Here is a 17362-nt window from a genome sequence, read left to right on the forward strand (position 1 = left end):
ACGCTGGGAGTCCTGATAACACGCTTCTGACTCACTGTCAACAGTAATAGAGAAACTACATTTTGGGTTCAAGCATTTCCACATAAAAAAAAAAAAGATTTCAAGTCCATGGGGACAAGTCCTGATGAAGCCTGACAGAGGTTACTGGACCAAGTCACAGCTACTCTATATGATACGTGTGGATGTTTTTTTTTTTTTAATAACTAGATTTGTTACTTATTCTCTAACACTGACTTCTTGTATATTATACATGATATAAAGTAATTGCTAAGATTTGGGAAGATGGTTGTCTTTGCTACATCAAAGTCTGGTGAGTCAAACAGGTGCCTTCCCAGTTTACAGAAGCCCACAGAAAATAGATCATATCAGCTGAGGTGTTCACTTTATTTAGAATATGTTCACCACTTTATCATCCGTCAAACAGCCCTTTATCTGGAACTGCAGTTTGTGAACCGTTGAAGTACTGTATTCCTACGCACAGGTGCACCTAGGGCATGCAATGTATTACGTTAGGCGTGGTTGGTAATGAGACCGGAGCTGTTGTGTCCCCGTTCGTCAGCATGGGTTTACAGTTCACACATCTACACCCAGGTAGCTTGGGCTCTTCATGGCATCCAGCTTCCACAGAAGTTTCCCTACACTCTGTTTCAGCCCATTCATTCTCCATTTCCAGAAGTTCTTATGTGTACTGGATCATAAAGGTATTCTCCTGTCTCCACTGTCATAATGTCTCTTTCACAAACTGCTGAACAGCTGATCTGCAGTGTAATGCAGTGCGGGTCATAGATGTGCTTATGCATAATACAGTGGTTCAACAGTTCAAAACTGTAGTTCCAAAGGAAAGGGCTGTTTGACGGATAAAGTGGTGAAAATATTCAAGATACAACTGAAAATTAAACTGATATTTGCTTTCTTCAGGTTCCCTTAAATAAGACACCATCAAATAACCCAAACTAACCCTTTAAATGTAAATGTCATCTAATACGATATATCACACACCCCTAACTTGGATAATGTTGTTTCCTTTCCTGAACATGACGCACACAGCACCACAGCTGGTAGAGACAGCAGCACAGAGTGGACGGAGTCTGTGTAAGTCGTTAGCCGTAGCTAATGTAGCTTTGCGAAGAACCAGCATGAACACAAAAAAATTCCACTGGATCCTCTTGTGTTTCACTGGACTGTGCTGACCGGATTATTTCATTCCTAAATGACATGAAATAAAGGAGTGATTAACTGAATGTTTTACTGCTCTCAACTTTAGAATATGTCAGCTAATCGGCTACTGTGAGCTAAGTTAGCTGACGCTAGCTAGCAAACTGGTTACTGGCTACGTAGCGCACTAAAAAAATATATTTTGCTTTCATTCAAAATGCCAACACGCCTGGTTTAGATTAGTGAACTACATAATTAACTGCCTCATTGTAACTACATGTCTTTTTCTGATCATGATGTATTAATAAATTCAACATGAGTGACAGGACGGGAGGAGAGGTTGAGCACTTCTTTGGTGCTAAAAAGATAGTAAGTGAAAGCTGTGCAAATGAAGTGAGAGGAAGAAATGATTGTATATATTTGAAAGTAATTTTAGTTGTCACAGAGGTATAACCATTATCAGAAAAGTATAGATGGTTGTTGCTGTATTACAGAAACAGGAATGCAATCAGGCAGAGGAGAGACGAGCAGCAGGTGAGAAAGAAAGGACAGCACGTAAATATGTGCACATATGAATGTAAATAGTATTTTTAATAACTGCAATGAATTATGGAGATGAATGAAGTATTAATGTGCTGGTTGCACATCCACTAGTGTAATTAGTCTGTCGGAGAGAATGGCAGCACTTCTAATGAGATTTATGCTATGTGTTGCAGATTAAATATCCATTCAGAGTCTAATATGTAAAAATGTCCAAATGTCTGTGTGTGTGTGTGTGTGTGTGTGTGTGTGTGTGTGTGTGTGTGTGTTTGTGTGTGTAAGTGTGTATGTGTGGTTTCTGTAAAGAATATAAAGATACATTCAGCTAAGTGGATTAATGATATACAATACTGTCTTAGGCATCTCAAATACTTCCTATAAACATTTGTCTCAAACATGCAGCTTAGTTTCTCCAGGAACCTTTTGACTTTCACTTTAAGTTTATGTTTGTGTATTTTGTTCGTTTTTCCTTTTCTACTCCCTGTGTTCTGTCAAACAAACTCCCCCATCCTGTCACCATGAACTCACTTAAACTTGCAACTTTGAACATCTGTGGATTTGGTTCACAGGCAAAAAGGCTTCAAGTAATCAACCACATATTACAGGCAGATATATGCAGATATATATCACAAGTTAAGAACACCACAATTTAAGGGGTAGAAATTTTATGATGCAAAAATATCTCTTTTATTATTTTACGACACCGTCACAGATCCTGAATGGCAATTTGTCACATACCCAACAACCCAATCACCGAAATCATGATGACTCATCCTCTTCTTCCACACCTTTGTCACCTCATTGTCAAATCTGTCTGACTCACCAATAACAATTGGAGGACATTTCAAAACAATCATGAAGCCATCATTAGACAGAGCTAACAATTTACAGAAATGACTAACCAGTTCATGAGTGATCTTGGTCTTGATGGCTGACGTTTAAAATACCCGACCCACCAGTTCGCAACTCCTCATATTAATTTCCTTTTAACAATAGAACTCAAATATTTACAAAATCTCAATCATATTAAGTGCTCCCTGCTCAATAACCCTAACTTTGATAATTATATTATTTTCATGAAATAAATGATTCACAACATAAAGCATCATCACTACTTTGGGGATTAGGGAAAGCTGTATTAACACAAACAAGACTAAACCTAGTGTATGGCTGGACAACATATGATCAGTGAGTGAAGTTGAGGACGTTTCTTAACAACTGACATTAACTTCCTATTATAATTGAATCTAGTGTCAGCTGGTTTCAGTCTAGTGTCAGCTGGTTTCAGCCTAGTGTCAGCTGGTTTCAGTCTAGTGTCAGCTGATTTCAGTCTAGTGTCAGCTGGTTTCAGCCTATAGTGTCAGCTGGTTTCAGTCTAGTGTCAGCTGGTTTCAGCCTATAGTGTCAGCTGGAATAGAAGAAGTTTGAAACAGTGACTGAAACGTGGCCCATTAAGAGTACATGTTAACCAGCAGTCACTTCCAAGCTGCTGCTTTGCTGCTGCTGAAATCCTGATTGTATAACCACTATGACGTCTGACAACATCACCAAACACAGAGTAGATACACAGAGAGGGTAGAACTATGGTTACTCTCTTCTAAGTAGCAAAGGTTTGTCCAAGAAGTTACTAGATTTGATCCGAGGTGCATTTATCGAAAGAAAAGTCTCTAGATCTACTGACAAATGCTCTAAGTTGGCAACACTGAAGACTGTGAAAAACTGTTTGTGACAATTTATTTTAAAACAGCCATAGCCAATGTGAAAACTCCGACTAAGTCACTAAGCCACTGTTGTGGTTCAGCCAAAAACTAAATAGAAATTAGTGCATGTAAACTTTAGGACACCCAATTAAGTAAGTTCTCTCTTTGGCATGTATCACAGCTTGCAAACTGGCTAGCCTAGAGTCTTTCTGTCTTCACCCACTCTTCCTTCAAGTTGTGAGATATTGTAGGGATGTCTTGCACGTACACACACACACGTTCCACATTTACCCATTCTAATTCAATATTTATATTGTATCAATTTAGTTTTATGTTAATGTTTAACTCTCATCAGAGATGAATTCTCTACTACTGTCCATTACCTTAATGTTGCCCCCTTTTCCTGTGGGAGCTCTGTGTTGTAGCAGTCACTATGAAGATGTAAAATCTGGACATAATGCCACCATAGCTCAGAGTGATAAGGCTTCAGTTAACAATGCTAATTTACCATGCTAATTCACACCCTTCCTGAGTACAGTGAGGAAATTACCTAAGCAAATTTACAATTCAAATATTATGCCTCGTCGGTTTGTAAGCTGATCTGGAGTTGGATCTGGATTTATATATCATGGACCAGGACTGAAATATTGTTCGGCTGTAAAAGTTAGTAGATAAATGCAGTAACAAACTGAAATGAATCAGTTGAACTGAATGGTTCTAAAGTCCTCACATTAATGGAAGCTGATTGGCAGTTCCTCAGACGTACAGTAAATGAAGTGAAGTCAAAGCTTTCCTTATCGACTGCTACATACTAGTCTGACCGGGTGATGTGAATATAACGAGTTAAATTTTGGTACTGATGAGGTGCTTATTTTCTTATCTTCAGGTTGATATATATATATATATATCTATATATATATAGATATATATATATATACGGGTGGCAGATTAAAGGAAGAACTAACATAAAGTATCTTTTTAAGATATACAGTATGTATATGTTTCAACACATTCTGTTTTGAATGTGGACGTTGAAATGAAATAAGCTCCTCATACAGCCCACACATTCACCCTGCAGCGAATGTGTGGGCTGCAGAACAAATAACAATGAGCTAAAAGAGGTTAAAACCTTGGGTGCTAATGCATGGCTAATGTATATACATTCAGAAAACTCTAGCTACGTTTCCCTGTGTGACTGGGCACTGGGACTGCCACTCACCATGATGCACCACTCCCTTCAGGCCGTGGATTATGGGTTCAACAGCAGGATTGTCCTTCCCTCCCACCTGTGGGACACAAAAAGACAGATCTGCTGTAAGATACAGTGATCATCACATAGCAGTATTTTTCATAGAAGACAGCATTTAAATTATTTTTATTTCTTTAGACACTTCAACCACATCCCAGACCAGTCTGCCCACTGAACACAGAGACCAAACCATCCATCAGACTCCTGTCTAAGTCAGCCAGCCCTCTGTTAGAACTCCCTGCTTTATTTTGTACCCTCTGCTGCTGCAGTGTCCAGTTATCTACACTTATGAAGCACGTAATATAATAGCATTGCACACTAGACTGTGTTTTAATTCACTGAAGAAAAAAAGAGAAAAACACACTGAGGTTAAATCAGGAGAAAGAGAAAGGTGATAAAAGTGACAAAGGGGGAGGAGAAAAGTTGAAAAGCACTGAAGAGATACTGAGAAAACAAGTGCGGTGTAATTAGGAGAAACAAACAGCAGCAATCAACAAGCTCTCAGAGGCCCTCTACATATGAACTCAGAGTGTGTGTGATGTCACAGTAACACATGCATTTTCAATGTCTTCAATTAGAGCATCATTGTTGTCATGGCGGCTGAAAATCAATAAAACCAAAGACCAAAAAAACACAAGTCTCTTCCGAAACACTTAAATTATCTTCCACCTCTGCAGTGACGCCTTTGTTAAAACGCACAGAAAAACAACCTGTTTTGTTGCTTTGTGTTATTCTTAACCAAGTCACAGTGAAGTGGTTCGGGGAAATGAAATCATCAGACTACAAAAGGTGGACAAGTTTAATGGACACATGCCTGTTAGATAGATGAGATACGTTTGAATGACGTGCTGTTGAAATGGCAGAAAATCACTGTTATTAAGCACATGGTGGGACGGCAAGAAAGATGGACAGTTAACAGAGACAGCAGGGAACAATCAAGTCCAATTGCTTTGTACATGTTAAACACAAACAAGAAAGAAACTGTTTCCTGTAGATATATCAGTTTTACAGGTTGTAATTGGCTTCACTGTCACTGTTCTGCTGTCAACAGGTTTCACTGGGAACTTGTTTCTAACTGTCAGCAGCGAGGTCTGGATTATTCAGAGGAACCAGGAGTGTGTTTCTGCTGTTGAGTTCACAGAGCCAACCACAACCCTGGCTGTCCACATACTGATCGGTGTTAGCATTGTGGGACCACAGAAGAAATGCTCAGCTGACAAGTGAGTGTCAATCATGGAATCAGTAGATCATAAAAAAATTTGCCTTAACATTAAAGATAGCATAGTGTTGTTTGTTGCTCGGCAACATGACCACCCACACTGTATTTGAATAGACTGAGATAAAATCACACTCCTGTTTTGACCAGAGTCGTACACCACTGGTGCACTTTGGACTTCTGACAACTGTGATTGAGACTACTGCTTGACTATTAGGCCAAATAGCTACTGCTACTGATACCACATGGGGACTGCTCCAACTACTGCAGCAACCACTACTAGCTACAGCAACTGCTAAAGCTAACACTGACTCAGTGGTTCGCAATGGCTTTTATAGATAGACAAGCAGAGCAACAACCAACTACGGCATTAATAATTAATAAGACAATTTACATTTTAGAATCATTGATTTTCGATCATAAATCAAAGCTTAATTTGCTTGTTTACTTTCTACTCCTGCCTCGTGACACTCATGGAGAAAGAACTGGTGCAGTAATTTTCTATTGCACAAGTTCATGTTCTACACACATCTGCATGTGTATAATAATGCGTGCGAACCGGACGCTGAGTCAAGGACAGCTTGAAACACTTTGGTTAAAGCTAGTCACTCGTCAAAGATCCCAGGATTATCCTCACCTCTCCACTAGACAAGCTCCAGCCTTTATCAAAGGGACACAGTCACACCCATTAAAATGACAGAAACTATAGATACAAACAGCTGATAGGCAAGCTAGCTTTCCGAGACAATACCCTGCTGCCACCACAAGAGGGCACTACATTACAAGATGAAAGCAAACAAGTTCCAGATCCTTTATGGGACAGAACACTGTTCTGAGATCAGATGTAAGGAGAGATACAACTTCACTTTAGTATCGTTCTAATCAATGTATATTTTTAGCTTCAACTGGACAAGCACTACCTGCCTTGTTTGTCCTGCTACAACTAATACAATTACTAACACAACAGCCTCTACTAGCTACTGCAACATGCAGCTACAACTAGGCCACTGCTGCTTGCTGGCTCTACTACTGTTGTATACTTTCATGTTGTCTACAGTTTTGTAAGTCAGGGCCAGACTGATTACTGTGTAGGCTAACAACATTGCATTATTTAAGAGTAAGCTACCCTTGCTGCGCCATCTGGACAGCCTCTTGTCTCTCGCAGTGTGTTCACTGTCCACTGGAAGTCGTTATTTCCTGATAAAAATCTCTGCCCCTGAATTTACACAACAACCACTGCTAGCTTGATACAGCTACAACAATAACAATTGCTCCGAATAATCCACCTCACTGTCAAATGAAACATAATTATGCACACATTAATGATAAATATGCATTAAATCATCAAACTGCAGCATATCTCATAAAGGTTACCTATTTTAGGTAAAAGGTAAAACTATCAGAGACTTAAGTTTTTACTTGCAGTCATCAGTGTAGATACATTTAAGAGAGCAACCAACTGCTTCATTGTGTATAAGACAAACTAAAGCAAACTACCACACATCCACCGCCAGCAACCATATCCAACAGCTAAGAGACTGCCAAGACTGCTGTCATGCCTCCCCTCCCTCCCTCCACTCTCTACAACCTCATCTCTCCTGGATTTGGTGATACACACTTAACCTAGGGGTTTAACAAACACAAACACAATGTCCAGTTGGATTTTGAAAAACACACTTGTTGGCTAGTTGAATTTAATTATCAGGTTTGGTGTGAAGGATTACTGGGATCTGTACTTACACTGCCTGCCTGCTTGGACCACAGCAAAAGCACATAGAACAAAACACAGGCTGTTCAATTTCTGTGCTTTCATCGAGCACATGAGCAAATCCTGTTCCCAAGAAACCCATTTCTGTGGATGAAATGTTGAACAATTTTAGATAATTCCCTTAAGCGGGTGGGAAATACAAATATATTGTTCATTCTGTTTACTTACATTGCTGTGGTGATTGATCATGCAACACACAAATGTTACCATGATGCATGAAGAGCTGATTATGGAGGTGTTCGGGACCGGCTGCTAGATAGAGGCCCCTCTTCCAATTCCAAGCTTTCCCTCCTGCTCACTAACAACTTGTGTTTGGATGTTGGCCCAGAAGAAGTGCACTGCTTTCCTTCATATGGATCCAAGAGTACTATCTCCTTCAGAGTGGCTTTAATACAACCTCCCATTGGCTGCTTCTTCAAGATGTTCTCATATGAGAATAACATGTCCTGCTCTACACTGGTGTTACCTTCACCTAAACGAGTGTTGTGGCTATTTTAGGAACTATTGGATCTATTAATATCACAAAAAAACAGATCTGTTTCCCCTACTTCCACCCTCTGCAGTTTGTTCTGCATGTGTCAACGAAAGTGCCAAAAAGTTGTCTCCACACCCTGTAGAATAGCACCATGCAGATGGCCCATAAGACTTTTTACCATGTGATTAATGCATCTGCTGTAGCACTAGGAAACATTTGCTGAAACTGTCTGTATGGCAGGCACCTCCCAGCTTTTATAACTACATGTTTGTTAAGACCCACACAAGCTGGCGGCTCTGCTGGAAACACGGGTCAGTTTGAGGAGAGGCTGATTGATGAGATTAGTTGACCTTCTCAACTGCAGTTTTATGAAATGGTGCGGTATACACTTGAATGTGAACTTTAAGGTGTACTGTATCAGTCAAGCAAAAGTGCAAATGAAAAGCAATTGCTGTAACATGTGATATGTGTCTGGATGCCTCGTCTGAATAATGTGATCACGTGCCTTTGCATTTACGTCTGGTAATAATAAAGGTTAATTCGAAACTACTTTCAAAAGTAGGTCAGCAGAGTTGGCAGACTTGTTAACAAATGATAGGGAAGTGATGCAGGACAGTCTTAAGGGACAGCAAAAGTACGAGTGGAGGAACATCAACATGCATCTGTAGGTTACTTATCAGTAGACTTCTTAACTATACTGCTAGCACTAGCTTGGCTACCCCCAATGCTAACGTGACTGTAATCTTGAACGTCACAGTGCTCCCTTGGGAGTTTCCTGGAGTGAAGCTGCTGTGCTTTTCCTTTTTTCCTATCACAGATAAACGGCCCCTCTCCACTTCCAGATGCATTCCTGCCAGTCCACTAGAATCCCGTGAAATGCATTTTTCATAAATTTTACAACCCTACCATATCCAGATAAGTTATCCATTTACATTTTACATTTACATTTACTCATCTGGCAGACACTCTTAGCCAAAGCAACTTAAAAGTGAGGGAGTACACTAAAGCTTCAGAGCAGTAGGAGACAGTGAAGTAAGTACTAACTGCTAAATCTATTCAATAAGGCAAAGTGCAAGGGGATCAGGTAAACAAGTGCAGTGAAAGTGCACAGTAAGTGCTAGTTAGGCATTAGGGTGTTAGAGGTGTCAGGTGAGGAGGTGCTCTCTGAAGAGATGAATCTTGATGATACAGAGGGGACGCCCTGCTCTGACAGACTTTGGTAGCTTGTTCCACCATCACAGAATCACAGGTAAAGGCTGAATGATTGAGTTCATAGCTGCACAACCTGGAGACGGATGCAACATGGTCAGAGAAGAATAGCTGGTCATCAAATATCACATCCAGGTTTCTCTCAAGCTTGGTTGGGATGACAGATGAAGAGGTGATTTTGATGTCCACATCCAGATATATACAATTTTGATACCAGCTCGAAATGGACTCTTCGTCTGAGGCTGCCTGTTCTGACTGCGACACTGAAGAGTGGTGTGATGCTTCGAGCCATAAAAGTCTGACTAGAACACTCCCGGAGACTGTGTGACGAATGAGGAATGAGGAGCCGTATGTGAGAATGCAAACGTCCGAAACAGTTGGAGTGAACGTTAAACGGACTTTACCCCGCCGGCTCGCTGGTACAAATGTCTGATTGAACTGTTGTGTGAATCGAGCCGGTCATTGTCCGGAGAATTCACAGCAAGCGAGTGGACATGTTGATGATGTTTCTGTCCTGCCTCCTGCACGCTCTGCCCAAGCGCCACTCCTCGCCTAAACCAAACGAGTATTTCCAGAGGGTGAGAACCTGTCTGACACAGACAATCTGCTGTTGCGTACTACTTGTGTGATAGGGCAATGTCTGGATCTGATACTCCGAGTATCTGATTCTCAGAGTCCATACGAGAAAACTGCTTTAGATCACGACTCTATTGACGATGTGAGTGCGTACAGCCGATAAAGAAAACTCTGAATGAGAAAACAACTTAGGAGAAGTAGAAAAAGTTTAATTGTGCCAATGTTAGACATAGTTTCTAACTTACCCTCTCTCTCTCACACACACACACACACACACACACACACACACACACAAGCATGCACATACACACTATCTGTAATCATTTTAAATAGCAGCAGAAGTTAATAACTGGAACTGCAATAAGGAGCTTGTTTTTGGTACAAGGCAAGAAAGTGGGTGAGGAAAAGAAGTGTGTGTGTAAAGGAAAAGAGATTAAGCGAAATAAAGGCAGCCATGGAGACACACAGAAAATGACAGACAGAGAGACAGAGAGGAGGAGAGAAAGAAAGGAGGACAGGGGGAATTAGGGTTTCATTATTAATGTTTGTCTCTGAAAGCCCACAGGCTCGTCCCCTGAGATCCTCAGCCACCAGGCCTCACTTCACAATGTCCTACTCTCTCTCTCCATCTACCCCGTTCTCCCCTTTTAAATCCTGCATCTTTTGTTCTTTCTCTTCATTCGCTCCCACAGCTCTAACTCCCTCTTTTTCTCCAGGGACAAACCACTGCAGTGACAAATCAGGAAAAAAAAGTGTACAATGTGACATGTCCTCATATTTCTCTCCTCCACCACTTTTCTCTTTCATCGCCCGTCCCTTCCTCCCACTGTCATCCATCCAGAATCCCTCACTACGTATCCTCCTTCTCTTGACTTCCTTCACCTCCTTCTGTGTCGTACCGAGGCTCATTTCCTGCTCTTGGCGACGGCAGCACTAACTGCTGATGCATCAATGGCGTAATGGATGTGACGGTTGGACTTCTTTCAAACAATTTATCAGTAGGTGGTGGGAGACGGGGAGAAAGGCAGACAGGAAACTCTGGCATTATTTTGCTGTTCTCCACCTTTTTAGACCTGGCAAAAGAAGACCTGACCTTCATGTCCCTCTCAGTTTTGGCAAAAGGATACAGGGTTACACTGTTACAGTAAGAGGAAAGAGTAGATAGAGACTAAAGAATTCTGGGCAAAAGGAGACCAGGTATAGTCTTGAGGAGATTGCGCTTTCCAGTCATTGCTAGGTCCAGGTTAAAGGAGACTGACCCAGCTCTAAGGGCAGGGGGATTTCTGGGGGTCCTGGTCATTCTTAGCTCTAGTTTAAAGGGGAATAAGGCTCTCTTCTCATTCTTAGACTCATACTGAAGGATGTTGTGTTTTCTCATCATTCTGAGATCTTGACTTAAGTAAGTTTATCTTCTGATTACGCTTTGATTTTGACCAACTTGTGTCATCGCCTAATGTGTGTGTTTCCTTCGCATCTCATGTGCATCTGATGGAACAGATACGTTTCTATTTTAAACAACCCAGCTGTCTATACAGGCGATGTAATGACCCAATGTGTACTTTTACACTTTGTCTATTTTCTTTTGTGCGTGATTGTAAAAGAAATCGAGTCATTCCTAGAGTAGATTTAGGACAGATGAGCTCACTGACTACAGGGCACCAGGTCATCTGATGACTCTTAGAATTTGACTTTGCTGTGGAAGACTAACACCATGTCCAAGTATTTAGTGTAACATCCCTGTGTTATCCAGTGAGTCATATCTCTCTCACATTAAACAGCAACTTTCCCCTCTGGCTCTGATAAGCTTGTTAAAGACTCACTCATTCTCATGGTTTAAAATATGAATTTAAAAGTTTAAACAGCTCGACATCTGAACGGGATGTGAAACCGACAGAGCTGCTGCTCTTAGTGCACTCACTCTTCATAACGTGCGGCCTGGAGAGATCAGGGTTTTTCTCAAACTCTTCTCAAGATTAGTTTTTTATTTTAACAGACATTTGCACATGAATGTTGCATTTCTTCTTGTTGTGGCTCATTGCTTTAGCTACAGCCCCTTTACTCTGAACACGTCTCATGTCTCTGTCTCATGAGGACACCATTAACACCTCTGTTTCTGCCACAAACCGTTACAAAGTCACAGTCCCCACACCTGGTGTCCTCCATAGACAAATGATCAAATTTCAAAATCAGCATAAAGGAATCCTTTTATTTTTTTTATTGTGAGAAGGGAGCAATGACACTGGCGCTCGATTCTTCAGTCTGAGCAGTGTAGTGTGATAAGTAGGGCAGCGGTCATGGAGGGAAGTGATGAGATATCTTCTGAAAGTCCATTAAAATTGCAAAAAACTGACCAATGGCAAGTTACATGTCATGAATTCTGTTTGAACACAGCTCTGAGACGTATGTGCTGCGTTGCCTCTTGATGGCGGATGTGCTTGATGCTTACGCTAACACTAACGAAAGCTGCCGGAACATTATAGACATGGATGCTGATTTGCTAGCATTGTTTTGTAGCCATTGTCTATGCCTTGCATTGGGATGTAGCAACATGGTGTCCGCTGCTGTTGGGAGCATGGCATTAAGAAACACTGCAGGCAATGGGGAGAATACCACGGACTTGTCTGAGAACTCAGTTTCGATGCTGCACTGGTTCAGCGGTACTTCAGAATGACGCAGTCACTATCAAAAGGTACAAATTTGCAATCCAATATAAAATCCTCCATAGAACATAGATCAGGCGAAACACCACGGACCAATGCTCACAATTCCCTGAACGTACCACAGGTGACAGCGCCTGTATTCCTCAACACTTCATCCACTAACACCCTGCTCAATTTCATTTCACCTTCTTCTCTTTCTTTCTAAACTGATCTTTTGAACCGTCATTAACCATCAACAGTTTTAACCTGCCCCCCCCCCCACCCAAGACATTGGCTGAGGTGTGTGTGAAGGCCACGTGTGTGTTACACAACTTCCTCAGGATGAAAACACTTAAAAGGAGGATGTCACACCAGCTCCTTCTGCTGATGCCCTCCAGCATACAGCACAGGTAGAGCCAACAGAGGGAGACCTGCTGCTCCTACTTGAGTGGAGGGGGTGCAGTGTCATGGCAGCAGGATGTTGTGCACCAAAGGATCTTTTCAGACACACACAAACCCACAGCTCTTTTAAGAGCTATCTAAAATTTTCTCGGAAAAGCTAACACTCCAGATATGTCACTTTAAAAGCAAATATTCCTGTTTAATGTGCATCTGTGTCATTGAAAACATGATAGGACTCACACAACCTGTCCCCTGTTAGTCCTGATTTGACCAAACATCACCTCATTAACATGAATAGTGACTATGTTTAGCATGTTAAAGGTGCACTCTGCATTCCTGCATGACGTCACTTCTGTTGGCGTTCGAAGTAAATACCAAACAAAACAGAGCAAGCTCGCCCCTCCCCCCCATGTTTGCATCGGACTGGAAACCCTTCTGCCCGCGGAGTTCTCGCCACCTTTGAATCGATTCCCCAATATAAATGCGGGTCTTCGTTCGTTCCTTCTCCATTTCTCTCCTCCTCGCCATATATTCATCCGAACGTCTTCTCTTTGGTCGTGTCCGTGCCTCGGCCATTTCCCAAAATATATCGTTGAGTCGTTAGACCTAGTTCACGGCGCCGTCCAGCTATCTACTCTCAGATACTCATGCTACTCTATCAACACAGCTCAGATTCACCACCTTCTTCTGGCACCTCTCTCCAGGCTTCATTGTGTCCCGGTACATGAATAAAGTCTGATCATAAAGAACAGGGTGAATCCTGCTGCAGTGCCGCCCTCTCTGTCAGGTCAGCGCTCACATGAACAACCCTTCAGTTCAGTTCATTTGAAACAAAAGAACTTTTCACATACATTACCAGAAGTAACAAAGATAAAAGTCTCGGCCTTCATGATTTCACAAACAGCACATAATGCAGTAAATTACAACTGCGGTTCCTTCAGTTAAGGTCAGCAGGGTTCACTGATGCAGAGAAACCACTAATGACGGAACATGTTTCACTGACACTGCTGTGGGAAGGTGTTAGAACAGACAGAATATTCACACAACTACTGTCTCACCTTTGTGTGTGTGTGTGTGTGTGTGTGTGTGTGTGCATTGTTATCTCCTTTTGAGGCTGATCATGTGTGTCTTGGTCTTCTCTGACAGCAGCCTTTGTGAACAGATAGAGACACGTTTGCCTTTAGACGCGTTCCTGCCGAAAAAACAAACCTTAAAGAGAACAAATCTGCTTTCTTAAATAAACGGCTTCACGTGCGCCGTCATCTTCTTCATGATATGACGCAACGCCATCAGAATGAGGCTGATTTGAGATGTGTGTTCAGATTAATTTTCTTCCTGTTCCTGGAGCAGAGTGTGTGTGACTTACAACATGGAGTAAAGTCCAAGAAAGATTTTCCCTCATTCTCTTTGTTCTCGCTCCTTCCTTCCCTGCCTCTCACTCTATAATATTAAATCAGGTACCGGTGCCCCAAAAATCATGTGAAATGAGACTCAGTGGGATTCTCGTGTTAACTTCAGGAACAAATAGTAAAAAGCAGAGTGGATGTTCCATGTGATTTGCATCCCAGCTGGGCCTCGGCGTTGCGCTGCTGGCTGAGAGTGAGGCGAACAGTAGAGGCATGCAGCGCGGTAAATAAGCAAATAAAAGGGCAATGATAGCTGTTTACAGCCGCCGTCTATTTCAGTCAGAGGCTGCAGGGGCAATGCAGTGGTGGGTCATAAAAGCGTGATTCCCGAGCTCAGTCGAGATGATGGGGCCAATTTATCCTGTAACATGAATGTGATGACTGAATTAATACGTGACACAGAAGCAACAGCGACACTGCTGCAGAGACACACTGACTCGGTGGGGGGGGGGGGTGGGGGTGGAGGGGGGGGGGGGGGGGGGGGGGCATGTGGGGCACACTTGCTTTGTTCAAACAGTTAATAATATTAGAGCTGATTTCACTGTGCTGTGAGCTTTCTGTTTCCATGCTCACTGAGGGTATTTCTGTCTGGACCGGTTTCACACATAACCACAGTGTGGTTAAGTTTCAGATGTGAACATCGTGACGTGTCAGTCACCACCCTCAATTATTTTTAAGTAGAAGAATAATATTCACATTGTTGTAGTCAAATTTCATTTAACATGTAGCCCAGCATTATTAAGATATACTCTGCATTATAAATGTTAAACCTATAAACTCAATGTATAAGCTATATCCACAACTACGAAGTTAGACCTGCATGTGAGCTGGAGGAGGTTTGTTGAAACATGATGTAACCTGAAAAGCATAAAGTTTTTGTTTTTTTTTTTTAAATATGATCTGGAAGTCCCTGAAAACAATGGTGTCGGAAGAACATGTCTGGACAAGCCCAGATTGGGAAGGTTGGGGGATTTCTGGAAAGATCTGACACCATTAAAATGTCCTGACATGCCTGGTTTGGAGAATTCCAGAGAACACTGACGCCATTGTTTCTAGAGTAATGATTGGTTCTTTTTTTAGAAAAATAGGAGGAGATTCCACCTAAGAAGGACTATATAAGATGATGTTTGGACAGGCTGTTGTCGGTATGGTTACCGGTGCCAGCTCAGGTTTATACTGATAAATTGTATTGCATTGAACTCTGAACATCTCCAGTGAACTTTTCGGGACTCCAATAGCTGTGCAACAGTGTTGTTAGTTAAATGTCTGTAAAGAGGTTCAAACTTGAACTCTGGCCTAGACCTGGACTTCTGTCCTCCAACAACATCCAACTGATTTTGATTCAAGTAAAATTGTAAAAAAAAAAGTCTTTTAACACAATATGTTTAACCTACATATTTACTTACATTAAGATAATAATGTATTTTGTGATATAGTAAATTGAATTAAGAAACAGTTTATAGATAGAAAAAGTCTGTTCTGGTTCATCCAGTGACTTTAATTCCTGACAAGTCAAAGTGTTTCATCACATCCATGCATAAATCCTGCAAATCAATTAGCAGCATAATGTGAAATGGACTGAAACCACTGATATCACACAGAATGGATTTAAATACACCCTGTGGAGCTCCTGACCACAACCAGCACAGTGAGGAAATGTTTTTAAGAGAGGGAGGAGTGTGTGGGCGACGCAGTAAAAATTCACATTATTGTCAATAATTCTTTGACCTACAGGGGGCAGTGATGCATCAACACAGGTGGGTTTTAAACCAGCGTGAGGCCTTCATCAGCGTCATGATGAATCACATTACAAAGACCTTTTTCAAAAGATAAAATAAAAATAAAAAAGTTTAAAAATATGAAAAAAAAACAGCTTTGATATTTGGTCAAATAGCTTCAGGACAGTCCCATTCTCACACTGTCAGGGACAGTACTGAGCATGGGTGACACCACATCTGATCCATCAGTGGGAGAAATGCATCTAGAGGGCAGGACTCAAGCTTGAGGTCTTTACACCATATTCACACGCACTGCATTGTCTTCAAATCAAGATATTGAAAACTCCAATATAAAACCCTGTTAATTGAACAGTCCTCATATGAGCCTCCTGGAAATAAATTCGAGATTTTTTTTCCTGAGAAAATTAGCGCCTCTTGGATTGAACTCAGTCACCTCAAAACCTATCAGTAAAAATAAAGATGAAATGTGATGTTGCTTTGCACTGCCATGTCTAATACCAGAATTGGTTTCATTACTCCTCTTTACAGAGCTCCTATGTTCAGTGACAGAGTCTTTAAGGAAACCACGTCTTCATATATATGTTAAAACATGGGCAGTGTAATGTATAATTATAATTTTTTGATTTGCAGGTAATAAAGTCCTTGATGAGGATGGTCTTCACATTGACACAGAGATCAAAAGACTTTCTGTTAGAGACTTCAGTTTGTTGACAGGGTTTGACAGCTGTTTCTTTCTCTTTGAATGTTTCCACAGATGGGTGGTGTTTGAAGGTTTCTCTCAGGGAGAGGTTTGGAAGGCTTCAGGTTGAGCCTGATGAAGACTTCAGCTTCACTAGAAATAATCTGGTGTGAAGTTTTATTTCAGCTTTCGTATTAGTGTGTGTGAATGGATGAAACGACTCTGGCAGTTATCGTCTTATTGTGGACAATGTGGGCTTTTACTTTGACGGTATGAGCGAACAGCTGAAGCACATCCACACATGAAGAGGCTTAATATACTGTGACACTCCAAAAACTACAATAACCAACAATGACTGTCACACACGCATGAACATTAGCACATTAGCAGTTGTGTTGATTTGGTCCCATCATGTGGCTGTTGTGTGTGTGTGTGTGTGTGTGTGTGTGTGTGTGGTCTGAATCAGTCAGACTCTGCTGGTGTTTCAGACCTGAAACATGAAAAACAACTGACACTGGTGAATTTTAAAGTGATGTGATGGACAACAGGAAAACAGAGGGAATGAAAATGTCACCTGGTTTGTCTGGAGTTGGTGCCTCAACATTTTCC

General features: G+C 41.4%; 1 protein-coding gene across 4 annotated transcripts in view; it reads right to left on the minus strand.

Moving 5' to 3' along the window:
• Positions 1 to 17362, minus strand: part of LOC130181342 (receptor-type tyrosine-protein phosphatase gamma-like) — a 446467-nt gene that overhangs the window by 93338 nt on the left and 335767 nt on the right. For 3 of the 4 annotated variants that reach the window (XM_056395482.1, XM_056395472.1, XM_056395500.1), the window contains exon 6: positions 4615 to 4681. In XM_056395482.1, the coding sequence (XP_056251457.1) occupies positions 4615 to 4681 (67 nt within the window). Of the gene's footprint in view, positions 1 to 4614; positions 4682 to 7796; positions 7932 to 17362 lie in introns of those variants that run through there. The other variant, XM_056395491.1, reaches the window with a different exon arrangement.

The sequence above is a fragment of the Seriola aureovittata genome, chromosome 2 (assembly GCF_021018895.1).
Source record: "Seriola aureovittata isolate HTS-2021-v1 ecotype China chromosome 2, ASM2101889v1, whole genome shotgun sequence".
NCBI lineage: Eukaryota > Metazoa > Chordata > Actinopteri > Carangiformes > Carangidae > Seriola > Seriola aureovittata.